At 36.9% G+C, this 24,758-nt stretch overlaps 3 protein-coding genes across 6 annotated transcripts; all 3 read right to left on the bottom strand.

Moving 5' to 3' along the window:
• Nucleotides 1-1,398: 1,398 nt before the first annotated feature.
• On the bottom strand, nucleotides 1,399-8,609 carry LOC141829451 (uncharacterized). The gene is made up of 7 exons (XM_074716919.1): nucleotides 7,247-8,609; nucleotides 6,404-6,528; nucleotides 3,759-4,394; nucleotides 3,390-3,678; nucleotides 2,816-2,978; nucleotides 1,922-2,024; nucleotides 1,399-1,854 (listed from the first exon to the last, which is right to left on the bottom strand). Exons 1-7 carry the CDS (start codon nucleotides 8,351-8,353, stop codon nucleotides 1,737-1,739), a joined length of 2,541 nt encoding a protein of 846 aa, XP_074573020.1. The 5' UTR covers nucleotides 8,354-8,609; the 3' UTR covers nucleotides 1,399-1,736.
• Nucleotides 8,610-11,186: 2,577 nt separating this feature from the next.
• Nucleotides 11,187-15,843, bottom strand: LOC141830207 (uncharacterized). 2 transcript variants are annotated; one of them, XM_074717691.1, is made up of 5 exons: nucleotides 15,565-15,843; nucleotides 13,478-13,564; nucleotides 12,121-12,233; nucleotides 11,602-11,699; nucleotides 11,187-11,313 (listed from the first exon to the last, which is right to left on the bottom strand). In XM_074717691.1, the coding sequence occupies exons 2-4, from the start codon at nucleotides 13,545-13,547 to the stop codon at nucleotides 11,607-11,609; spliced, it is 276 nt and encodes a 91-aa protein (XP_074573792.1). In that variant the 5' UTR covers nucleotides 13,548-13,564; nucleotides 15,565-15,843; the 3' UTR covers nucleotides 11,187-11,313; nucleotides 11,602-11,606. The 2 variants fall into 2 exon arrangements, with proteins under 2 accessions (XP_074573792.1, XP_074573791.1); XM_074717690.1 differs by lacking the exon at nucleotides 11,187-11,313 and having other exon boundaries at nucleotides 11,460-11,699.
• Nucleotides 15,844-16,113: 270 nt separating this feature from the next.
• On the bottom strand, nucleotides 16,114-21,057 carry LOC141829546 (uncharacterized). Of its 3 annotated transcripts, none has more exons than XR_012601896.1 (8): nucleotides 20,688-21,057; nucleotides 18,923-19,674; nucleotides 18,629-18,821; nucleotides 18,315-18,379; nucleotides 18,026-18,236; nucleotides 17,563-17,937; nucleotides 16,650-16,691; nucleotides 16,114-16,564 (listed from the first exon to the last, which is right to left on the bottom strand). XR_012601896.1 is itself a non-coding variant. In XM_074717049.1 (7 exons), the coding sequence occupies exons 1-6, from the start codon at nucleotides 20,859-20,861 to the stop codon at nucleotides 17,575-17,577; spliced, it is 1,758 nt and encodes a 585-aa protein (XP_074573150.1). In that variant the 5' UTR covers nucleotides 20,862-21,057; the 3' UTR covers nucleotides 16,114-16,691; nucleotides 17,563-17,574. The 3 variants fall into 3 exon arrangements, 1 of the variants encoding a protein (XP_074573150.1); XR_012601897.1 differs by having other exon boundaries at nucleotides 16,114-16,559; XM_074717049.1 differs by having other exon boundaries at nucleotides 16,114-16,691.
• Between the last annotated feature and the right edge of the window lie 3,701 nt (nucleotides 21,058-24,758).

Below are 24,758 nucleotides of genomic sequence, written 5' to 3'. Positions count from 1 at the left end.
ATTGAAATTCTAAGAGTAAAATGTTAGGAAATTAGGTATTCTAAGAATTAATACTTCAATCACTATGACACTAGACAGAATTTTGGTGTTAGAATAATAGGTCAATTATGTTAACTAAATTTAAGGAATAAGTTTCAACTATTGAAATTTTAAATAAACCAAATAAACAATGATTAATATACTTGAATAAAAATTAAAAAAATAATTATTAAAAGTGTTTGTCAATATGGAATTACTATTCATCTTTTAATATCTTACTTTTTATATAGCGTTAATCATTTTAAAATTAATTTAAGATGTTAGGATATTTTTTATACTGATTTGTTGAAACTTCCACGCATCACATTAAACAACTAGCTTTTAGCATCATTTACTAATGGCCTCTGATCAAGAGTTACATGTTATACCCTCCTGCGTCGTAATCAACTGCACTTTCTCGATTTACCTCCTCACAGATAGTCGTGGGGCCGACCGTGTAGGGTCGCTAAGGTGACGGATCCACCTTTTTTGCATAAGAGTTACATGCTATTTGTATGACTATAGTGAAAAACATTTGCACATCAAGGTAGATTAGTAATTCATATAAGGAATTTATGATCCAAATCAGTATTTGTAAAATCGCGATCGTACTGTCTTAGGATCCGGAAGTACTAAATCGATTGGGGATTGCGTTTTATAGTGGAATTGAAACAGAATTGTAAAAATCATACAAAATCAATGGAATCGATACATCGATACTCTTACGTTGCAAACGATTCTCCTCCGACGAACTATGTCCTCGATGATAGAATCATGAACAACATCCTTATCGATGGGCAACGATAGTGGAGGAGGCAACACCGTCGGCTTGCGGAGGTGACGCGCACGTGAACATGAGAGCAACGACACAATGAAAGAAAAATCAACATAATGAATTAAAAAGGAATCAGCCTAATGAATTAAAAAAATATCAACACGGTGAATTAAAAACTTTAGATTTTTTATGAAAATTTTAATTAATTAATTCAATCCACTCGAGATAGCTTAAATAAACTTCTTACAATCCTAATCCAATTATTCTATTAATATATTTATATTAAAATTTTAAAATTATAAATAAATTATATAATTTAAAATTCAAATTGATTTAATCTTCATTGTTCAATTTGACCATCTTATCACATATTAAATTAAAATTTTTAAAAAAATTTATAGGATGGACGATTCTATTAGATCCTACTAAAATCCAAATGCTATTGGATTTACAAAGAACTCGAGAAGTGGCATGCATGTGATGCAACTTTAATGATAAAATTTTTAAGATCAATATAATAAAGGAAGAACTACGTCGACCTTTATGATTATTTTTTGCACATGTGTCATTGTGTCGAGTCGTCAAGATAACAATTTCATAGAATATAAAAAAAATCATGAGCTTGCTATTAACCATGGCAGAGGCTTAGAATATTCCTAACAATTTAATAATTAATCTTAAGAGAAATAGAAACACAGTGATTTTCTCTCTTAATGTGCTTTGGATCAACAACACTTACCAATCACAAGAAAATATATTGCTGCTCTAAGGACATCAACGAAAACGAATTATGAAAAAATCGAAAACCGCGGGGATGGATAAAGGAGAAGAACAAAAACAAAGAACATGGAGCATATAAAACACCACAAAACTTGACGTTGGGTAGCATTTACCATGTACAAAATCTGGCAGCAGAAACTTATTCCTCCCTTGTTTTATTGCACTAGGCGATAGAGTAGGCTCGGACCACCTCGACAATGGGCGCGCGGCACAACGGGCACTTACCTCCACTTCGGACTAACTCATGTGCACACATTGAGCAAGTGCACATATGACCACATCTATAAGGTAAAGAAAACGGACTGTGAGCATAATGATGGCAAAAAGGTGATAGGAAGAGAGACAGACCTGTAGAGAAGAGAATCGATATGGTTATCGCAACATACACAGCAGGTCCCTTTTCTGACTTGATTCCACTTGAACCCGTCCACTGATGGTTCATCGCCGCAGGCTGCAACGTACCACAGACGATGATAGATTTGTGACCCATTAATAGAGGCAAATTAACATGCTCCTAATTTGAACAAAGTTATTGTTGAGAGTAAGGCACAGGTTGGGAGAATTTATGTTTTCCTTTCTTCTTGATTTCAAACTTGTAATTCTTAGTAACTCAATAATGCCCTAATGATGGGCATACCATCTGCATGAACTAATCAGTATGAGCACACCTTAAGGCTCAGTTCACCTGGAGGAAATGGAGAGGAGACGATAAGAAGAGAGGGAAAGAAGAGGAAAGGGGTTTGGTCTCCTCCAAGCTTTGTTCTGTGTATAACTATTATTAGGTGGCATTTAACTGATGCTGTTTCCTCTTCACTCATCTCTCTCTTCGCCGATTTGATCGAGTTTTGGGTGGATGATTTGCCGACAACAAATGGGGCCGCAGACAGGGTCTGCTTCCCTCCTGCTTGCCCAAATCACAGACCTAAGCTAGGAACTGAAAGGTTATCAATCCATTGTAAGAACAAAAGATCATAAAGAGGGAAGTGAATATGCAGATATTCCAGCACAGGAGTTTCTGTGTTATCAATCCATTCTAAGAATAAAGGGATCATAGAGAGGGAAGTGAATATGCAGGTATTCCAGCCCAGGAGTTTCTAGGTTATCAATCCTTTGTAAGAACAAACGATCATAAAGAGGGAAGTGACTATGTAGGAGTTTCAAAGCATGCTGAGGGGGAGTCAAAGGAATGCTATTTTTCCTACATAAGTCAATGACAACATTCGAAGGAGAAAGAATTCTGACCTTCTCCGGGAGATTGATTCAAAGCTGCAGAAACTTCCTGTCTAACTGCACGTTGTAATTCCACTTGCATATCCATGCAAGCTTCCAGCATTTTCTGCATATTACTCATTCCCTGTTGTAGTCTAGCCATCTCTGCCTTCAAGTCATTAATCGCATCCCATTCCTGCAATAAAACAATAGCTTTTAACATCAATGCCGAAGCAATAAACCAACACAGTTTGTACATAAAACAGCATTTGTAAACTTGACTTTGCAGTTAAAATAACATTCCCAATGGCGTGATTTGGAACACCATGGGAAAATGCTGTGAATACCAAGAAACTAGGACGAGAAGTGATAGTGCCAATATAAATGAAGTCATAAACAGTATAAATAAAGAGATACCAAGGCCAGGGTATGATGATGAACCCAATATAAATGCCAGAGTTTGAACCCACGAAAATGAGAGCAAATGACAATACATGGGATTTTGGAAATTGAGCACCACTGTAAAGCATTGTTTCGAGGTTGCCTATAATGAGTGCAGAAAAAAATGAATAATTTAGTGTGTAACTATAGCAGGAAGATGGCGCACAATTTCTGAACGATGCATGTTTTGTCTGGTCCAATTGTTATGATGCAAGCCAGAGTTCCATAGGGGTGGTCTTAGTGGCAATGGTGGCGCAGGAAACACATTAGATCTCCTAGTAGCCTGATTTTGATCGTCCCTCGACTGGTCCTCATCTTCCTCTGGAGCAGGGGTAGGCAGTGGTCTGTCTAGATCCCAATCAAACTGAGTTGTGCCTTGTCTTTGAACATAGGACTGTACCAGCCGGTCTAAACTTTCACGAAACCCACTGCGAAGAAGGTTAGAAACACTCCTCCTGCAAACGACAAAACAATTCAGCAAAATATAATGAAATCAATAATAATAATAGTGGTGATTGGTAAGAAATAATAATACCTGCTAAGGAGTTCCCTCAGTTCCATACTGTAAATGTTTTCATCATCAGGAGGGATAAATCTGTCAACTCTTCTAATTGTATTGGGCCCTCGATCTACTGCTGGATCTTCCTGTTCACCCTGCCAGGCTTCTGCAGTATCAGGAGGTTCATCTTCGTGCCATTCTCCATGAACTTCAAGTAGATGACTATCTCCTCCAACATCATAACTAGTGGTCTCCTGAGGCCAGTCCTGATCCATGTTTTCCTGCCAATTTGAATTGAATTCCTCAATGGGCTCCCTGGTTTCTTCAGGCAGTCCAACTATACCAAAATCAGTATTTGGTTCCCAGTCTATTCTATCACGTCCAGCATCTTCTTCTTCCTGTTCTGCTACATCAGTGGGAGATTCCTGCATGTTGTGAGTACTATAATGATCAACACTCTCCAAGTCAAGCGTCTCTTCTCTCTCCGCTATTTGTTGAATGTTATTAGCCTCACTCCTAGGTTGCGCCTCCTCAGGGTGGATGTTAGGTAGATCTGTCACAGTAGTATCTTGAAATCCATCAGTAACAGAAATGCTTTGATTGGCCGAAGAATCAGGCTGGTTTGATGCTTCATTGTGAACAATATTCTCTGATTGGAAGTGAAAGCCCACTCTGTTTAAATGAGAAAATTATCTTTTAAAAATTTTGATAGTGTGAGAGAGAGTATGCAATATAACCTTGTGTGAGTAATTATCAACAAAGTATCAACATTACAGAAAATATTTAGAACTAATAGAGTATAAAATTTATGATATGGGTTTTGAATCTCTAGTGATAGGTAAAGTAAAAGTGGAGTCCTCCTCACATGCATCTCAAATTTGGACCCTTTTTTGCTATGTTCCAACATCACTACTTGGAGAATTTAATTTTAACTTAATCAGTCAAACTAATAACTAAGCATGTAGGAATGGGATAAATGGATTATTGATCCAGGTTTTAGATCTCAGGTAAAAGGTAAAAGTGAGTCCTCGAATTCATATCCCAAATTTGGACCATTTTTGTTATGGCCCGGCATCCCTACTTTGAGGAAATAATATGTTCCACATCTAAATCCACATTTGTATTTGATACTCGTACCCAGTCTAGGAAACATAGTGTGAGCTTAAAAACCAGGCCAATAATGTTGTAATTTGTCCTCATTTGACCTACTAAGAAAATTGACTTCACTAATTCAAAGTGTCTAAAGTCTAAACCACATCAACTAAAGAGTTTAAACTCAAGTTGCTGGTAGCTCATATTTGAAGATATGTGAATATGCACAATTAGCCCATAATTATCCATTTGGGACTAAATGTACCAATATAGCCAAATTCCAAAACTTCAAGTTTGTTGCTATCTACTTGAAGCTTGAACAATAATAAAGCCCAGCAAATAGCATGGGCAGATTGCAGATCACAAATGATACACAGTTACAGGCAGTTCTTGTCGTAGTGGGAGGGTTGCTAGACAGCCTAACAGATTCATGTTTTTGGGAGTCTTCGACTTAATCCCTGGTGAACATGAACTTGATCCTTGGACATATAATGAAGCACTCCAAGATAAAGATGCAGTATCTTGGCAAAGGACAATGAATTCTGAGATAGAATCTATAGGATTCTAATCAAGTCTGGGAGCTTATAGAACCGCCAAATGGTGTAAAAACCATTGGATGTAGATAGGTCTACAAAAAAAAAAGAGGAATAGACGAGAAGGTGGAAACCTTCAAAGCAAAACTTGTTGCGAAAAGGTATACTCAGAAAGAGGAAATCGATATGAGGAGACTTTTTCGCCGGCAGTCATGCTTAAGTCTATCTCGATTCTTTTATCTATTGTTGCTCATATAGACTATGAGGTTTGGCAAATGGATGTCAAGATAACTTTCCTTAACAGAAGTCTTGAAGAAAACATCTATATGCAACAATTAGAGGGATTCATTGAAAAGGGCAAAGAGCATCTTGTGTGTAAGTTTAATCGGTCCATTTATGGACTGAAGTAAGCTTCGAGATCTTGAAACATCCGGTTTGATAGCCACTAATTCAAGTAACGGTAAAGCTTCATTAAGCCTGTCTTGACCCTCGTTTACTGTGTCAAAAATCAATTAATACTTACAATCAAAAGGATACTGTAGTGGTTTGGGCCATTTGATTATCTTCCTCAAGGACAGTAAAAGTCCATCTTAGGTTCTGCTACATGTCAAGAAAAATTCACTCTTCCATTCCGATGTTCATATGTTGGATACTAAGAAAATTATAACAATACTACTAGCTTAGTACACTTTGCAAGGCGTTTGTGCTATCTTGAAATCTTGCCGAGTGAAGTGATAGCTATTAACCACTCCGCTAAAGGCCATCACACCAAATCATTTGGTATATTGAAAGGCCCTGCTGTCTTCAACATGGATGGATGATGATTCCAAATTCATATAAAAATTCATTAGAAAAAGAATTCTTAATTATTGAAGCAACCATGTACCACCAGAACCACGAGGGACAAAACAATTTATGACTGAGTAAAACAGCCCAGTCACGTTTCAAGTAAACTGCAACCAGGAAAGTAAGAACTACATCTGTAAAAAAAACAAAATCATCAAAGGTGGTCACCTTATTGATGATAGGTATTATGCAACAACTAGATCAAATTACCTCAGACCGGAGACCTGTTGGTGTTCCCTCAACTGACCTAATTCACTTTCTGCAATTGAAGGTGGCCTTGCTTGATCATCCTGTGCAACTACACCATTTCTTAAGAAACGCCCCCTCAACATTGACTGTGACATTAGAGAAGTGAGATCTCAGATGGTACTCCAAATATTCGTTCCAAGTCATGGATAGAAGAAAAAAGTGTAACTATACCTTCTTCATGAGCAACTAATTTGCAGAGAATCAATGAACATAACGAGAAAGAAATGCTGAGAGGATAACTTATGATCAAGGTGCTAAAGCAAGAAAGCAATTTTAATTAGTTCGAGTGGGTTAATACTTAATAGGCACAAAAAGCAGCTCATGAGCATATATATATCATATACTTGAAAGACGAATATGGTGATTGTTGAAGAAGGCAAGACGAATCTCTGAATTAATATTGAAACCATAGAAGATGAACAAATAACTGAACTACCACGTCAAGAGCCTTCAACATCTTTATGAAGAAACAGTCAAGAAATAAATATAACAACTCAATTGTATAGGACGAGCTCAAACTAAAGCTGCATACTCATAACAGCTCAAACTAAACGAAATACAATAGCGATATCACTAACCAAGTACAAAACGTTGTTTCTCTAACATAAATTGCTATTCTGATTGTGAATAACTGATCATAGCTTTCTGAAACTAGTTAAACAATCAACATGCGTGTAACATGCAGTCTACTTTTAATAAGCCAGATAATTTTGCTACATTCATAATTTTGTAAGCTTCTTACACATGCAAGTGATGTTATGTGGTTTGTTTGTTAAAAAAGATACAGGGCATGATTACACTAACCTGGATGCGATGGCGGTGCTCAAACTGTGAGACTGAACGATGTTCCGACAATGCCAGAAGTTCCCTCTGCCTTTCTGATGCCATCCTTGTGATTAGCTCAAGCCGAGCCTGCCTGCCTCTCAGTCCCAGAGATTCCCTTCTAAAGCGATCTGATTGGACATCTGCAGATCCATTCCGTTCTCTCTGCCTTTCCTCCCTCCTGCTAGCACGGGCATCTCTCTGCTGTTGACTGGTCATCTGTACCCACTCCCTCACCAACCTCACTCTCTCCCTTTCAATTTCCCCTAGCCACTGCGCCCTGTGAGTCTCGTTGCTAGGTGAGATCCTAGATTCAGATTCTGGGATCTCACTCTCTGTCATCCACCCACGAACTATTTGCCGAACTCCCTCCCTTGCATCATCACCAAGGTCACGAAATTGTTCCTGATTTGATTCCCGGTGATCCTCATCGGCCGCATTCCGCATAGGAGAGGAATCTATATTTCCACGAATCCACTGTGCATAGCTATTATACTCGCTCTCTCTTGCATTAACCGACTCGCCGCCAAGGTCATCCCTTTCCTGAGAGCGAATCTGACCGCCTAGCACAGACGCTGTCACTGTGCCCCTGCGCTCTGTCCTCGCAGAAGAGGTCATGTCCTCGAGCTCCCGCCACATCTGCAGCACCGACGACGCGCGAGCAGCAACCGGCCGTTCCACCACGACGTCCGCGGGCGGCGACCTGCGCGACTCCCTGAGAAACGAAGGATCGAGCATGGACACCGTATGAAGACCGGCAAGCGCCATCAGTTCGGACTCGCGGTTCCGCCGCTCCATGGTGGTAATCATCTCCTCCGCCTGGCGAGCGACCCACCGGCTGAACACCCGCGATTGCCGCCGCGCGGCGGCCGACGACTCGGCGAGGTCGTCGCCCTCGAGGTCGGACCGGCGGCGCCTGCGCGCAGCATTCCCTTCCTCATCGTCCTCTCCGGCGAAGGCGACGCAGGAGGAGGAGGACGAGGAGGAGGAGAGCGCGGCGCTCATGCAGCCGTCTAAGTGGCCGCGGACGAGCTCCTCGAGTCCGCGCCGGAACTCGAGATCGACCTCCCTCTGCCGGAAATCAGCCATCGAAAGCACTATCCCTTGAAGCAACAGATCTCACTTTCCGTTCAAGAAAAAACCAAAAAACAAAAAACAAAAAAAGAGGAAAGCCCGTGAAATCGGAGAAGCCACTCCCGGCGAGGACTTCGATATCGTCGATTGCCATCCACGGCGAAGGAGCAATCGAGATGGAAGCGATCGAACAAGAAGAACAAACCCTAAAACACGCAATTTCGAAGGATCAAATCGGCACGAAAAAAAGGGAAGGAGGAAGGAGGAGGAATTTGGAGGAAGAAGGCGATTAAAGAAACAGACGGAAGAAAATGGGAGAAATTAGCGGAGGATTAAGGTGATATCGTCACCCGTTCATGTATCAACTGCACTCACGTTATTCCGAGAGTTGGTGAGGGGAAATGGGGTAGACTTTGATATTATAGGGGTAACTTTATCGTCGTCGTACGACTCTCTCGCCGTTCCACGTACTGGATCCGTAAGCCGCGGGATGAGCGCCACGTGGATTTGTCTTGTCTCTCTTGGTAATGCATATAATTTAATCACGAGATTACAACTAGTAATTGTGGTCTCCTTAATTCAAATTTTTTTATCTTTCAATTTTATTCTCTAAATAAAAATAGTAATTGAATTTTAAATAGAACCGTCAATTTAGATTAATCTGTCGAATTGGTCTGCCCTATTGAACAATTTAAATAAGTTGGGTTGAAATTTTATCAATTCATTTTAAAAGGTTCAATTGGGTTAATCCGCCTAGGTCTGTGATTCGTATGGATTGATCCGTAGAAAATTTATTTTTTTCTTTAAAATTTAAAATTAAAGGAAAACTCTTCTAAATCACAATCTAAATTTAAAAATTTTAACTTTATTCGTTCAAATTACAATCCAAATTTAAAAATTTTAATATTTTTTATATTTTTATTTTTTGACAGACTCACAGATTGGCCCGCCTGACCTGTAATCCGTCTTAAATTAGGTTGAGTTGAAAATTGTTTAATCTGCTAAGTTGATGGATTGACCCAATCCATCCCACCGTATGATAGATTTCTAGCTGATTGGAGAATAATAAAATGGATACCTAACAATAATTTGTAAAACACCCTAATAATAAGTGAATGCTTTTAAATCATAATTAAAAATAATAAGTGTAAAAATATTAGGTAAGAGCATTTAAGAGTAGAATATAAATTTTTGGTGTTAATAAAATTTTAGAGGCATTCTAGAATGCCCTATATCCAAATAGTCAGTTAACTTCATATTGAATTCATGTTTAGTTTAAATTGTAATTTATTATATTTAAATAGAATTCCAAATTAGGGATACTTATTTTATTATCATCCAATTTTTCATTAGAAGTTATCGTTTTAATTTAATATTTATTTATTTTTTAAATGGAGGAACTATTTTCCATTAAAGCAGCCACTTTTTATCCTCTTTCAATACCATTTTCCATTTTTATAAAAGAAATCATTACACCGACACAAAAGTTCCCTTTTAAAAAGTTTCCTAAGAACTTTCAAACCTTCTTTTGGGCAAAAAATTAAAGCGTAACGATGAAGTCGATGTCTTTTTTTTTTACCCAAATAGTGAGCGGCGCTTCATTTTAATATTTAAAAACAAAAAAATATTTTATTCCGTTGTAAAATGATACAATTATTTTCTAATATTATTCTTATTATTATTCCGCTTAAATTTTAAATTAATTGAGCACGTTGTAGTAGCTATGAAATTATAACCGCTATACATATTATAGTTACGATTTTATAACTTATAGTTGTAGCAGCTATAATTTTATAATTACTATAACTATAATAGTTGTAGTAGTTATAAAACTGCAATTGTTATAATATAAAAAAGAACCTTAAATAAAGAGGATTAAAATTCTTCGAAAAGTCTTTAAATGATGATTTTTTAGTCTAAGACTGACCCATTATAAATTACACCTGATAACAAATATAAATCTCTGAATAAGTTTCAATTTGATATATTATACATATCTTGTGATTCAATCCTAGAAAATTTATAACCTCTCAAAGCTTATAAACATTCATAGTTATGACAACTACAATTTTATAACTATTATAACTGTATAGCAGTTACAATTTTATAACTACTACAATGCATCCCCAATCAAGATTTAGACGGAAAAATATAAAAAAGATATAATAATAAAAATAATATAATAAAAATAATTATGTAATTATACATTAGAGTGGAATGTTATTTCGATAAAAAAAAATAAAATGAGACATTATTTTCCTTATTTCAAGGATAAAGGACCTCGTTTTGATTTTTGAATTACCTCAGCTTTTTTTAAAAAAAAATCAAAATAATGGTCAAAATTTTAATGCACATTGTACAATGTTTTGAATAAAAAAATTATAATAATATTAAAATGAATTTGATTAAGTTTAAATAATTTTATCAAATTAAAATAATTTTAATCAAATTGAATAATATATATATATATATATGCTTAAATATAATAATTTTGATCAAATAAAAATAATTTTATAAGTACTAGAATATTATTTTAATATCTTTTAAAAATATAAAAATATTCTTTTGATCATAATGAAAATACTAACTACAGTTTTTCAATTTATCTATTAAATTAATAAAAGTGAATAATGTGAATATATTTATTTCATGATTTTTAAAATAAAAAAGGTCATTCTTCTTTTTGCCCTAAAAACATTATGATATTGGATTTTAGATGGTGACAAGTTCCTCTCTCAATGCCATCATCCTCCTCCTTTATTTCTATCTATTGATTAACGTATTGTCTACATTATGATTTAGATGGATAATCAAGAGAAGTTTCCTTCCCAACAAAAAAACAAAAATAAAATTTGGTGGTACCTGATTGGCTCCCCTGTCACTGTACTATCCAGTCATTGTAGATTAGATCAACACAACTCTTCTATCTGATAACCTTTTAGGGCTCAAGGAACTCTCACAATACCTGTCCTTTCCTACTTGGAATAAATATTAATTAACACAATTTATCTAAAAACAAATCAAATGATTGAAGCTTTCTTTTTCAAATTAAAATGGATACTTTAACAGTGATCACTAATAGAGTGCATGAAAAATAATAAAAATAATCTTTGTGGGGAGCAATAAACAGATTACATTTTCAGATAATTGTTTGTTTGAGCATTAGATCATTTGTTTTGCATCACAGATTTTGCATCTTTTGCATGTTCATAATGTTTCTGAAAATAACACAAGGTATCATCATAGGCTAGTTTTGAGACAACCTTACTTATGGCCTTTTCTTTTGACGCTTGGAGGGCTTTGCCTTGGGTTTGCTAAGGCCGACCTCCTGTGGAGTTTTCCTTTTGATGTACTGCTGCTCCTGAAGAAAAAGAAATGAATTCTTTTTTTCTCAAATACTTTTTGATGTGCCTCTTTAACATGAAAGAGATTGAAAAAAATAATATCAAATGAGAACTGCGGAAAGAAAACCTGATAACCAACTCACAGAGCACTAGATTGTGTCAGAAATCTATAATGTGGGCATATATCCTAAACTACAGTAGACTAAGAGGAAACAATAAGCTAGTCACAAGAGACCCATCCATTTGAAAGTGAAATTCACAACTATGCAATAAATTTGTAAGGAATTGGAATAATGGAATGTGTCAAATAAACAATAATTCAACAGAAACTGAAAGATCAGCAAGTGTAGGCATAGAATTCCATTTTTTTTTCTCAAAGGAGTATGTGGAAGAAGGCAAGATGATACAGAGTAGAGAATTCAAGTAAAAATAAAAGACCTCTTCCCATTTTCTTTGAAGTTGTTGAAGTTTCTGACAGTAGGCCAGACACTCAGCATGGTAAGCAGAAGCTAGTTCTTTTATCAAGGCCTTTCTTTTGATGATGCCAATCACTGCAAAATAATAATAAAGATAATAATAACAAATCTATAAAAAAAAGGACATCATCAAGTTTGATATCAAAGTTTAATTAAAATCTTAAGTTATGGTGAAATTTGATCTTTGGCCGAAATGGTATTGTACAGTTGAGTATTATGATGTGCCGGTATGGTTTTGAGACTTATTTAATTAATGCTATCAATATTATGATATGCACAAGAATAAATAGATGCTTTGAGTCATTTTGTTTATGTTGTAACCACACCGCCTAATCATTCTATTGAAAGTGATTGGCATTTCAAAATAATTAAAAAGCAAAAATTCAAACCTTACATATAATTAATAACATATATATACACAATACACAACATCAATTAGTTATCTAAGGTTGCCTATCAATTCACAAGGACATAAAATTTAATAACATTCTAGTCAGATGGCATCCCTCTTTCCCCAGCAAAAGTGTATATAGGAACAGAGGTGTGTAGGGTAGCTAGGGACTGGGCAATTAGGCATTGGCGGTACAATTTGTGTTTCTTTCAAAAGAATTACAAAGATAAATTGACATTCTAGTAGTAGACCACACAGGAATACTAGACAAAAAAATTCCTGTTGCTTAAAGATACAAAAACATGATAAAGACCTTGAAGCTTGGAGATGAACTAGTATTTTCGTGGAAGACACAAGTCTACTAATCCTACATAAGAAACAGAATGCCGATAAACTGAAGTGACACCAAGGACAGGAACCGCTAGATCATAAAACCTCCCAACATAAACTTTTCAATGATGACAGTAAACTAATGCCTATAACTGATACATTATAGCTATTATAGAAAGAAAATTCAAGTTGGTCCTTTATTTTTTTCTTGAGGGTCTCCACATAGACCATGCTCTGATACCATTGGTAGATCCGATGGAATTCACATACATCTCTACAATGATATGATATTGTCCACTTTGAACTTAAGCTTTTATGGTTTTGTTTTTGAGCTCAACCCAAAAGGTCTTATACCAATGAGATATTTTCCATCTTATAAACTCATGATCTTTTCCATGTATTTTCAATATAGAACTTTGATTGTATCCCAACAGACTTTCAAATAGATAAGTCTACGAAAGATGTATCTATAATAATTAGAGATCCTCACTATTCTCATGCACTTAAGGGCTAAACCTGAAGTTACAAACACCATAGAGAGTAAGCATGAAATTAATACAGTTTTGATACATAACTGATGGATGCAAAAATAACTTACTTCTGCTTGGGTCAAATTCAGGCCCATCTTTCGATTTGGAAGGCTGCTCAGGAGCGTCTGTTGCATCCATTAGCACTGGCGTCAAGACTGCATGCGACAACAGAACTTTAAGGACGCACAGGTTGCAATTTAAATAGGTAGACTTATGGAAATTGCTTATTAATTCACAAACCTAGTTTGTATTGTCTACCAAAAAAAAGCATAGATACTTTTAAGATTTTTTTACGTTAGAGAACATTGATTCATCTAATGTTAAAAATTTTTTTAGGGTTTAAAGTTTAAGGTATAATATTTAAGTTAACGTAAATGAAAATTAAAAAAAATAATATTAGATGTTTACGGATTGCTCAGGGGTGAATGTGCAACCTATCATCACACACACACTCTCACACTCTATATATAAAGGCACCTATATATATTTATATGTATAAAAGCACTACAAAAGAAAAAAAAATTGAGAATAATAAAAAGATTAAAAAATACAAAAAAATCTAACAATGGAAACCAAAGGCGAGGTGTGACAGCAGGTTCTATCAAGAAACTAAGATAAAAATGGGGGAAGAAATGAAATTATAAGGATTGTACCAGAGCTGAGTAGGGATTTGGGAGATTTTTAAAAAATGGACAAAGGTAACCCTTCAGAGGAACTTAGTTGTATGAAGCAAAAAATTAGACAATTTTTAAGTTCTTAGACTAGTATATTTCTTCTTTCAATTGGATACATATTAACGTCATATGTTTTTTCAATACCTCATTTAAATGTTAAATTCCTAATCAAATTTTATATTTATTTGAACTGTGTTATACATTGCTTATAATCATTCTTGTTATGGGTCAATATATTCTGATCAAGAAAGTCAAGGTTTGTTCCAAGTGAGATACCACGTCGGATGGCCTGACTAGTTCCACGCCTGACCAACATCACGCCCGATTGGTTCCACATCAGACTAACTCCACGCCCGACTGGTTCCACGCCTGGCCAACTCCAAACCCGACCGATTCCACGCCCGACCAATTCCACACCCGATTAACTCCATGTTCGTTCAATCCCATACCCGACTGGCTCTATGCCCGACTGGCCCCATGTCCTATTGACTTCATAGTCTTCTAAACAGATGCTGACTCTCCAATTGGCTCCAGGTAGCTCCGCTCCAGCAGCGCTACTTCCCTTATTCCTTCCGCTTGATAGTTGCTTGAGCGACATGTGCAAAGGTAAAGTACTCAACAGTAAATAACCTACTACAATAATACAACATGACCTTGTACCGTATTCAACATAGGTGATGGGATCCTCCTCTACCACGATAGGATATTTTCCTTATTTTTGATGTGACGTCTCCTTCGATGACTCTATAAAAGAGCTTTGCTTCCCGCGGGCCCAAGTACGTATGCACATGTGCACACATTTTTTACTCTCATTCTCTATATTTCTTCTTCTTCTTCTCTATCTCCGATCAACGATGGACTGACTTGGGCATCGGAGTGGATGAGCCAAGGCACCCCTAACTTTCTTTCTAACCCTCTGCCCCTTTTTTGAAGTCCTGCAGGATCACGGTCTTCTTTAAGAGGCTCGCGGACTCCATGCAATCTCGTCAACGCAAAAGCCAGGTGTCCGGCGATTCATCCGGAGACAATCTCAAGCATGAACAATTCTAAATGGTGTATTGCATGGTTCATGAAAAAGAAAAAAAATACAAGATTGGATGGTGAAACAATTAGTCCATGTAAGAAGAAACTATGTCACTTTCTGCCCAATTCGTAACTCCATGCTCAATTTATAAATAAGTTAACATGAAACTATTTTATTTTTCAAGGCAAATCAATCGACACCAATTTAAACGTACCCGACACATCTGAAGCTTAAACTTAGAACCCATCTGAAACTTTATTGCATGTCAAATTCCACCCAAACTGACTGAATACCATCAGCATCCCACCCAGTATAAAGTATCAGATATTCCTCACTTAATTCCCACACCACTGTTCCATAAACTACCTAAGGTGAAACTAACGATTCACAACCTTCTCTTCAAAATGCTCTACATGTGTAACTAATGTAGCAAATGCAACAAAGGTTTGGCAAATACCTTTATAGATCAGTGTGTCTCTTTGCTGCCTTGGCTTACTGGCCCAGTAGATCACGGACGAAGGGAGGGAGCGGAACGTCAGGCATGAAGACCCGACACGGGAACGGGGGAGACAGCACGGCTTGGCCTGTTGTTAGGGACGCTGCAACCGAACATGCAGAGAAAGGGAAGAGAGATAAGGGAGCTCCGGTACGGACGGGCGGGCAGCGGCAGCGGCAGCGGATTGTAAAGGAGGTGTGGGCGTCGGCTAGGGTTCCAGCGGAATAAGCCGGCGAACGCGAAGACGGTAGGCAAGGGAAAGGCGTATCGCGTATGTACGGTCCAATTTACGAAAAGTTTGATTTTACCCCTTCAAATTTATCGTCTTTTCCGCACGTGCCCCCATTCTAGGACCATTTTGAAAAAATTTATAACTATGAAAGTCAAAAATAAAATTCTCTCTTTAAAATTATTAATTCCATTGTATAAATTTTAGCAATCGAATATTATTGAACAAAAGTAAAAAAAAAAATAATAACTTAATCGTCTAAGGACGCTCAAAAGGGAGTCTAGGAGCTCAAATGTCCAACCTCCTTTGATTGCGCTCCTCATTTAGAGAAATTTTTTTACAAATACACCATAACTGGGGATCGAACCACAAATGTCTGGATAACAATATAGATGTCCTACCGTGGCACAATGCCCTAGGGACACTTAATGCACATATAAGAATCATAGGTAAAATGGTCTCCCTTGAAATGCTATAAGCTATAGATCAATGACTTCAACTCCTTCAACAAAAGGTAGAATTGTCATTTCAACAGTCTCACACGATCAACCCAACGACTATCTGTGAAAAGGATAAATCAAGAAATTACAATTGACCATGATGGAGGAAGACATTACCTTGACTTCGCCGAAATTTGACCCTTGTCCACTTCAGTAATTCTGTTTCGTCCTAACCAACTCAATTACACTCATAACTTCAACTCCAATTCAGCACCTAGTTAGACCATCTATACTAAGAAAATTAAATTTTGAAGTTTTTAAGAGATTCATAAACGAACTTTTATGCGCTCGAAGGATCACAAAGAATAAGTGACTACCTATGCTCTTCGATCCCTTCATGAAACTCCAGATCAAGTTCCTGTTATAAGCTTTACTTCTGATACAGCCGAGCCGAGTGCCGAGCCGAATGCCGAGTGCTGAATGGCCAAGTGCCGAATGCCGAATGCCGAATGCCGAATCCCGAATGGCCGAATGTCGAATCCCGAATGGCCGAGTGCCGAATGCCGATTCGGCCGAGCCGAATGCCGAATGCCCGAACCGCCGAATGGTCGAGTGCCGAATACCGATTCGGCCGAGTGCCGAATGCCGATTGCCGAATGTCGAATCCCGAATGGCCAAATGCAGAATCCCGAATGGCCGAGTGCCGAATGCCGAATGCCGAGGCCTGCGTTCAACACAGTTTCCTTAAAACAGATTCATCCCTCACGACGGACGTCTATTTCCCAGGATACAACGACAAAACCGGATCGTTTCCGGCGAACTGTCTACCACAAAACTATCACCAGAGGGGTGCCAAGAATAAGAAAGCAGTGATCGAGAAAAGTCTCTTTTTTTCCTCTCCTACTGTCGTCGCTGTTACTCTTGTCCGTTTCATTGCAGCCAACGTTACAAAAATTGAAAGGAATGGCAAAATGTTGGTTCATCTGCTTGGGCAATTTATGCCCTGATCGGTCCGACATTCGACGCGCGCAGATCGCGCTCGCACACAAGTTACCTTGCCCTAAACCTTGCGGGCAGTGCAATCCGGGCCCTGGATTTGCACCCCCCCCTGCGCACCCACGCGTGAGAGAGAGCCTCTCCCCTTGCATTTGTTCACAACATCAATGCTTGTGATACAATATAAACCAACCAAGTTGCCCTTCAACTACCAATGTGGGACTAAAGTCCTCCATATGAGGGAGACCCTCATCTTTCCATTTCATTATTTTCATTCATAGTTCCAACAGTTCCATGCTCAACTGCCTAGAACTTCCTTCTCCCTTCTGCCTGAGCATTTTGATGCCAGCTGACCGCTTGCCTGACTGCATCGATTTTCTTTTCATTCAGCTGTTGGAGCTCCTCTGGCGCGAAGGGTGGAGGTAATTTGCAAGGCTCCGAAACACTTGTTGATTTCTCCATCGACTCCGACATGAATTTCTTGACATTGTCATGTGCAGGGCAGGCCATGGATTCCAAGCATATCACGGTGGCTTTCTCTGGTGCGCTAGGCTTATATCTTAAAAGTTTGGCATACTCGATCAGCACATGTAACATGTAATCGTAAACATAATCCATCTTCACTTCTTCTTCGAAGAATTTGAAGCTTGCTTTTCCCATAGCTTGTGCCTGTTAATGCCAATGGCGATTAGGAACCCACACTGGCAAGTTATTTATAAAATTGATTTGTTCAACAGACATTGTATTCTACTTGTACCTCCTTGTGGTGCTTATTACCCCAGTCAACTGCGAATTCGATAGCTTTACACTTATCGTTCGCTGGTATAGGCCAGTAGTGATGCCCCGGCATGAGACCTCTTTGGAAAAATTCATACCAAGGTGTGTCGATAAACAATGTGGGCGAATCGCATGCCATTACATACTTTTGGCTCACTGACCATGCAAGACCATCTGCATAAATTCTGTATCTGTCGACCACACTTGTTTCAAGGTAAGATGCTTGGTTTTCGAGATTGCATATTCTTAACGAATCAGAAGCAATTTACCTATAGTTGCATTGTTTAGCCAAGTTTGAGCTCTGGTACCCTTGCTTTTCCTCGCGACTCCAATCCTTAAAGGTAGAAACATGTTTTCCAGAGATGAGAGAGAGACAAGAATCACATAATATGAAAATCTTTTCTATGATAAACATATTTTGCAATGCGTGCCTGCAGCACCAAATATCGGTTTCTTTCCAGTATAAGGGATTTCTAGCCAGAAATCCTTAATCTACTCAAAAAGCTAAAGTAGAATGGCAAGCAAAGACTTATAGTTATACGAGTCAAACTCAAATCTGAAATTGAGCTAATTCAAGCCGTACCTGAGTAAAGATCCGAGCATTCCAGTCCCGTTCCCTGGTGACATTACACTGCAGAAGCTCCTGCCTATTAGCACCCATAGTTGGATTACCCTTCCAAAAGGCATATGGCTCTCTATCTACCCACTTCATCTCTTCATTCGCTTGCTTCATCTCCTCCATCAAAGGTGCCCATGGTTTTATATTGGTGTCAGGCCTTCCAATATTGTCACAAACAGTTAGGCATAAAACAGCTCGAAAAAGACTGAACAATAACGGGAAGAGCAACAAAACTACCAAGAGGAATCGAGTCATTACCAGCCCCAGAAGGACCAATCAGGGAAGAGAATATCCGATGTCTGATCATCCTTGCAATAATGAAAGACTGGTGGCAGAGTTGACGGGCTATACCGAGCAGACTTGACAGACGGCTGGTCCACACAGTTGAACATGAGATCAAGATCAGGTACACGCCCAGGATATCTGTTAATGAGCTGGATGATCCCCCAGAGGGTGAACATGTTCCTTGTCATTAAATGCCCAAAGTATTCCTCAACATAAACTCGGCCATCAAGAACCACCAAACGGAAAGTTGCTAAACTCTTAGCACTTTCAATTAATTCCTTTGTTATTCCATCAGATTTCCAAGGGCGCAAGTCCTCATGAATCCACCGAAAGTATTCAGGACAAGTAGGGGATTCTTGGGGGGTTTTGAGGGAGAGAGTAGAAGCTAGACTAGAAGATCTTTGGCAGACGGGTGCTGCTTCGTTTGGACAGTTCAATTTAATAGGGACTGCTTGTGCTTTGGAAGGTTGTGTAGTACTAGTAGGAGTCGATTCAGCTTCGGATGGTTGTGTAGCAGTAGAAGGATTTGATTCTACTTCAGATGGCTCTGTAACAGTAGAAGTAGTAGTAGGAATTGATTGTGCTTCAGATGGCTGTGTTGTAGCCGAAGGACTTGGTTGTACTTCAGAGGGTTGTGTGATAGTAGTAGTAGGAACTGATTGTGCTTTAGAGCTCCGTCCTGTTAGAGATTGTGAATCAACTTCTCGTTCACTCCAACTGAAGCTCTGCAAAGTGGATGTCCAAACATGGGAAGAAAATTTAATCTATTTATATACCAATGTCTTGATTTACAGACAAAACAATAGAAAGGCAGTGCGAAACCATAGTAATAGATGCATACAGATACATTGGCACACCTCAAAAACCTTAAAAGAAGTAAAGACATATTAGTGTGGTCCTTGTGAGGTCGATCTATGAAAACAAAATATGTTTAGCTGCAATACCATTTACTGAGAAGTCAGCTAGAATATTTTGATTTACATGCCATACTGTGATTGCTTACATTCACTGGATTTTGTTGGAGTTTCTCTTCCTTGTTTACTTAAGGGGTGAAGCAAGAACTACAAAAGCAGCTTGCTTCTGCTGTAATGACAGCAAATTACTGTGAAGTAAGATATATATGTGATAAATATGAGGAAAAATATCGAATGAAATATGGGCATTAATTCGTAGGTCAAAAGGAAAAATGTTAGGCAGGAGATCCATATTCGTATGATGCAGTCTTCTTTTGCAGTTGTTGGTTAAATGGATTCCATAAATGTGATGAGACTATGAGAAGTGAAGCAAGGTGATCGAGTTGTTTATTTTGTATAACAATTAAATGTGTGGTTGAATTGGCATGAAAAGGCATACATAAAATCAGGTAAAATATGTCACAATGTACAGAAACAATGGGAGTTTCAAGATCTAGCTACAATTGAATAAACAAGGATCCACTCGATAATCCTTTATCGAATATGCGACCTGGAATTTCTCTGAACACTCTCTTCGATTCTATTTAACCTATTCCGAGCATGTAATCTCACTCTGGTTAAGAAATTTGAAGCTTTATTCATGGAACTGCAAACTAGCTTAGAATAGGAAAGTGTTTAGGGTTCGTCACCTACATGCAACTGAAGGATAAAAAAGGGGCATTTTTTTCGCTACACAGAACAAATTACAACAGAAACAAGTAATCCGCGAGGGCAATTCCAGAAAACAAAAGCAGCAGATCGAGATCCAATGGAGGGAGACTCACCGTGCCGCTGGAGTAGAAGAAGACGAGCACAAATAGGGCAACCAAGACGGCGACGACCATCCTGATGGGGAAACGCTTCGGGCCGGGGCTGCCGCTCTTCCCCTTAGTCTCCGACGAAGTGTTTCTCTCCTCGGATCCGTCCCACAACCGCCCCAGCCTCGCCCTCATCGCCATTTTCTGCCCGCGACCGCGTCGGACTCTAGCAGCAGCTAGAGCAGAAGAACAAGAAAGGCGCGGTTTTGCAGCATCCGGGAGGAGCAATCGATTAAGGAGGTGGATCTCGAGAAGAAGCGGAGCAGATGGCGGCTGCTACCGTGCTCGTCTCCTCTTGTAGCGTCCGGTGATCGAAGTCACCATCTGCGGGCTTCATCTGAGGGCTCCCAGCTTGGGTGGGTGCTCCGTCCTTCTCTAAGACTGTAGATTTTTCTTTTTTGATTTTTAAAAAATCTTTTTTATATATAATTATTTTGGAGGGCATTACCTCTCGGCGATTAATTCTTGTCCACTTTACTAAATTTATTCCATCATAATTAATTTAATTATATCTCGAAAATGAAAATTTCACTATATATTATCCTTTGATGATGATATCATCCTTCTATGTTTATTTAGTGAGTCTAGTCCCTGTGACAATGGTGCCGCAGTAGGACATCCAGATTGTCACTCAGGCACCTACGATTTAATCCCTATCTACAACGTATTTGTAAGAATTTTCTTCTAAATGGGGAGCGCAATCAAAGGATGCTAGGTGTCTGGGCTGACCGCTGCGTACACTTCCCGATTTACCTTGGTAACCGGTAGGAAACTTCTGTGGAACCGAACCGATAGAGATAATCAATGGGCTAACTAGGATTTTTTTATTTTTTTTATCTAGTGAGTCTATCTTCGTCAAGGTTGCTTAAAGTTTACCTTATTAGAAAATTTTATTTTCTCGTATGTTAAAATAATCAAAAATGGAAAATAAATAAGTATTTAATTAGGTATAATTATTATGAATTAAAATGAGATATTATTTTAATATTTTCCAAAGTGGACAATTAATTTTTTTTAAAAAAAATTTTGCCCTTTACGACACTTTAATAATCATGTATGATTTTTTAAAAATAATTAGCTTACTAATTTAAATTCATAAAGTCGTTCTTCTTCAAATAGGATTCATTTTTGTCAAAAATCTTATATTATTTTTTTATAATATTATTTATACATCGATATGATTATAATCTTTTTTAATTATAACTATATTTTTAATCTTCGTAAAGTCATTCCTTTTTTTTATTTTTTTACTGCAAATTTTCCAAAAGAAGCAACGTTTGAGAATGCAAAAAGGACATTGAAGTTTTATTTTTTTTCAACGGCTTTTTAATATTAATTTTAAAATTTTAATAAAAAATTTAATATATATATATAATGGTTAATAAAATATTTTTTCTATTTTTTAATATATTTTATTTTTAATATTTAATTATAAAAGAATAAAAAAATAAAATTAATAAATCTGATTTTATTAATAAAATTAATAAAACAAAAAATTACTTTGGTTGTTGGTGTTGAGAAACCAATACTATAGCTTAAATATCAACATCATTGTAGTGTTGATTTTCATGTTCTAAAAGTTTTAAATCGTTTTTGAGTAAAGTTGGAAAAATTTTAAAACAGTAAACGATTAAAATGGGTTCGATTGGAACTCTCTAAGCTCCATCATTGAATTTTGACCTAAATCTATTGATAGACCTAAATGACTTGGATTTCTGAAAACTTGCAATGAGGTGGAAGTGTGAAGTGTGAAGAAGTGTATATTTGGTGAGAAATTTTAGTTCTGAGTCTTCTACATGAAGTTATAAGTCCGTGCTAATTGACATAAAATCTAAAATTTTTTAAACTTTTTTTTAGCAATGTTGGGAATCGTTTACAATAATAATAAAGGACACCCTTGGACTTCAGTGCACTACAGAAACCTACAGAAGTAGAAATTAGCCCGATCAGAGCTCTATAGTCCATCAATGAGTTATGACTTAAGCTCATTGATGGACTTAGACAACTTAAATTTCTAAAGTTTTATAATGAGATGGAAGTATGAAGTATATAGAAGGTAGATATAGTAAGAAATTTTGATTTTGAGTCTTTTACATGAAAATATAGATAGTGTCAATTGAGCACAAAGTATGAACTTGCTATACTTTTAAACAACGTTGGAAATCTTTTACGATGATAACAGAGAGTACTCTTGAACTGTAGGGCACTATAGAAACCTATAGGACTTGAAATGAGTCCAATTAAAACTCTTTAAGTCCATCAATGAGTTTCAAACTCATTGAGTGTTAACTTAGACTGAAACTCATTGATGGACTTAAACAACTTAGAATTTTAAAATTTTTGCAATAAAATGGAAGAAGCGAGTGTGTAGAAATTATATATGATGTTCAATCCTAGTTCTAATGCACGAAGGCGAAGTTATAATCGCGCGTCAACTAACACAGATTGTGATGCTAATTTTTAAAAAACAACATCTTAGCGCTAATCTTTAGAAACCAACACTAATATTGATTCTGATCACACAGTACCACTGTGATTTCGACTATCATTATTAAAATTCAAGGAAGCGACATGGGCGGAATCGAGATACGATGCATTCAATTTACTTCATCCTCTATGATTGTTCATTTTTATACTTGTTATATATCTTCTTCATTTTCCATTACGAACTTGTTCTCAGTTAACGCTATGATGGGTTATGGATGATGCTAAACAGGCCACCAAGTCTAGAAATTTGAATGAATTTTCAATGGTTCTTCTCAACAACACTTTATCTTTACCACTAGGGATAATAATGATGTTTGCTTTTCAAGAAATGCAGTATCTATGTGAAACGTAAGGGTAAATTATACTTATCTTATAAATTTTAAAAATCTAAATTATCTAAATTTATTAATAGATTTTGATCCAAATTTATTGATAAATTTAGAAAGTTTTAATCTGATTCATTCTAACTCTTATAAATTTATTAAGTGAATCTGCAGAGTCTCAATAAATGTACATTTATTGTTTAAAATCTTTCCAATAGTGCTCAAAACTATTTAAAATTTTTAAAATACTGTAATGTGTTGATTTTCAAAGATCAACACAACATGGTGGTGTTGGTCTTCGGAAACCAACACCATGATGTGTGATCATAATCAATATTGTGGTGCTAGTTTCTAAAGATCAGCATCACTGTGGTGTTGCTTTTTGAAAACCAACACCATAATATGTGATTGTGATCATATATTGTAGTGCATTTTCACCATTATGATACTGATTTTCAGAAATCAACATCACAAGTTGTGCTAGTTGATATACGATCATAACTTCGTCTACGTGTATTAGAACCAAGATTGGTGTAGGTTTCAGCAGTGTCCTAGAATCTAAGGGTACTCTTAGTTATCATCATAAAGGATTTTCAACATTAGTCAAAAGGTTTAAAAAGTTTTGAAATTTGTGTCAATTGACACGAGCCTATAACTTCATGTAGGAGACTCAAAATCATAATTTCTCATCATATCTACCTTCTACATATTCCACACTTTCATCTCATTATAAATTTTTAAAAATCTAAATATCTAGGTCCATTAATGAGTTTTGGTCAAAATTTATTGATTGGACTAATTCCAACTCTTGTAGGTTTCTACAGTGTTCTAGAATCTAAGAATACCCTTCGTTATCATCATAAAGGATTTTCAACCTTAGTCAAAAGGTTTAAAAATTTTCAGAATTTATGTCAATTGACACGAGTCTATAACTTCACGTAGGAGACTCAAAATCATAATTTCTCATTATATCTACATTCTACACACTCCACACTTCCATCTCATTGTAAGTTTTCAAAAATTCAAGTCATTTAGGTTCATCAATTAATGAACTTAAAGAGTTTCGATCAGATTCATTCTAACTCATATGAGTTTATTAGGTGCATTTAATTCAAATAAGTCCTCATTTACTGTTTTAAAGTTTTCCAATAATACTAAAAAAGATTTAAAACTTTTAAAATATTATAGTGTTGATCTTCAAAATTAACACTACAACGATGTTGATATT

Source organism: Curcuma longa, chromosome 5 (assembly GCF_044706935.1).
Source record: "Curcuma longa cultivar G26 ecotype Majalengka, Jawa Barat chromosome 5, ITB_CL_G26_1.1, whole genome shotgun sequence".
NCBI lineage: Eukaryota > Viridiplantae > Streptophyta > Magnoliopsida > Zingiberales > Zingiberaceae > Curcuma > Curcuma longa.
The sequence above is the reverse complement of the archived record's forward strand: the minus strand, read 5'-3'. Positions and strand labels throughout refer to the sequence as shown.

What these genes read in the sequence shown, in the direction of transcription:
- LOC141829451 (XM_074716919.1), bottom strand. Translation starts at nt 8,353, where the DNA reads ATGGCTGATTTCCGGCAGAGGGAGGTCGATCTCGAGTTCCGGCGCGGA. An exon ending in CTGAGGGAACTCCTTAGCAG is followed by an intron (nt 3,679 to 3,758) that starts GTATTATTATTT and finishes TGTCGTTTGCAG; the next exon opens with GAGGAGTGTTTCTAACCTTC. An exon ending in ACATGCATCGTTCAGAAATT is followed by an intron (nt 2,979 to 3,389) that starts GTGCGCCATCTT and finishes GTTTTATTGCAG; the next exon opens with GAATGGGATGCGATTAATGA.
- LOC141830207 (XM_074717691.1), bottom strand. Translation starts at nt 13,547, where the DNA reads ATGGATGCAACAGACGCTCCTGAGCAGCCTTCCAAATCGAAAGATGGG. An exon ending in TGAATTTGACCCAAGCAGAA is followed by an intron (nt 12,234 to 13,477) that starts GTAAGTTATTTT and finishes ATTATTTTGCAG; the next exon opens with TGATTGGCATCATCAAAAGA. An exon ending in TTCAAAGAAAATGGGAAGAG is followed by an intron (nt 11,700 to 12,120) that starts GTCTTTTATTTT and finishes CTTTTTCTTCAG; the next exon opens with GAGCAGCAGTACATCAAAAG.
- LOC141829546 (XM_074717049.1), bottom strand. Translation starts at nt 20,861, where the DNA reads ATGGCGATGAGGGCGAGGCTGGGGCGGTTGTGGGACGGATCCGAGGAG. An exon ending in GATTGGTCCTTCTGGGGCTG is followed by an intron (nt 18,822 to 18,922) that starts GTAATGACTCGA and finishes CAATATTGGAAG; the next exon opens with GCCTGACACCAATATAAAAC. An exon ending in ATGCTCGGATCTTTACTCAG is followed by an intron (nt 18,380 to 18,628) that starts GTACGGCTTGAA and finishes TCTACCTTTAAG; the next exon opens with GATTGGAGTCGCGAGGAAAA.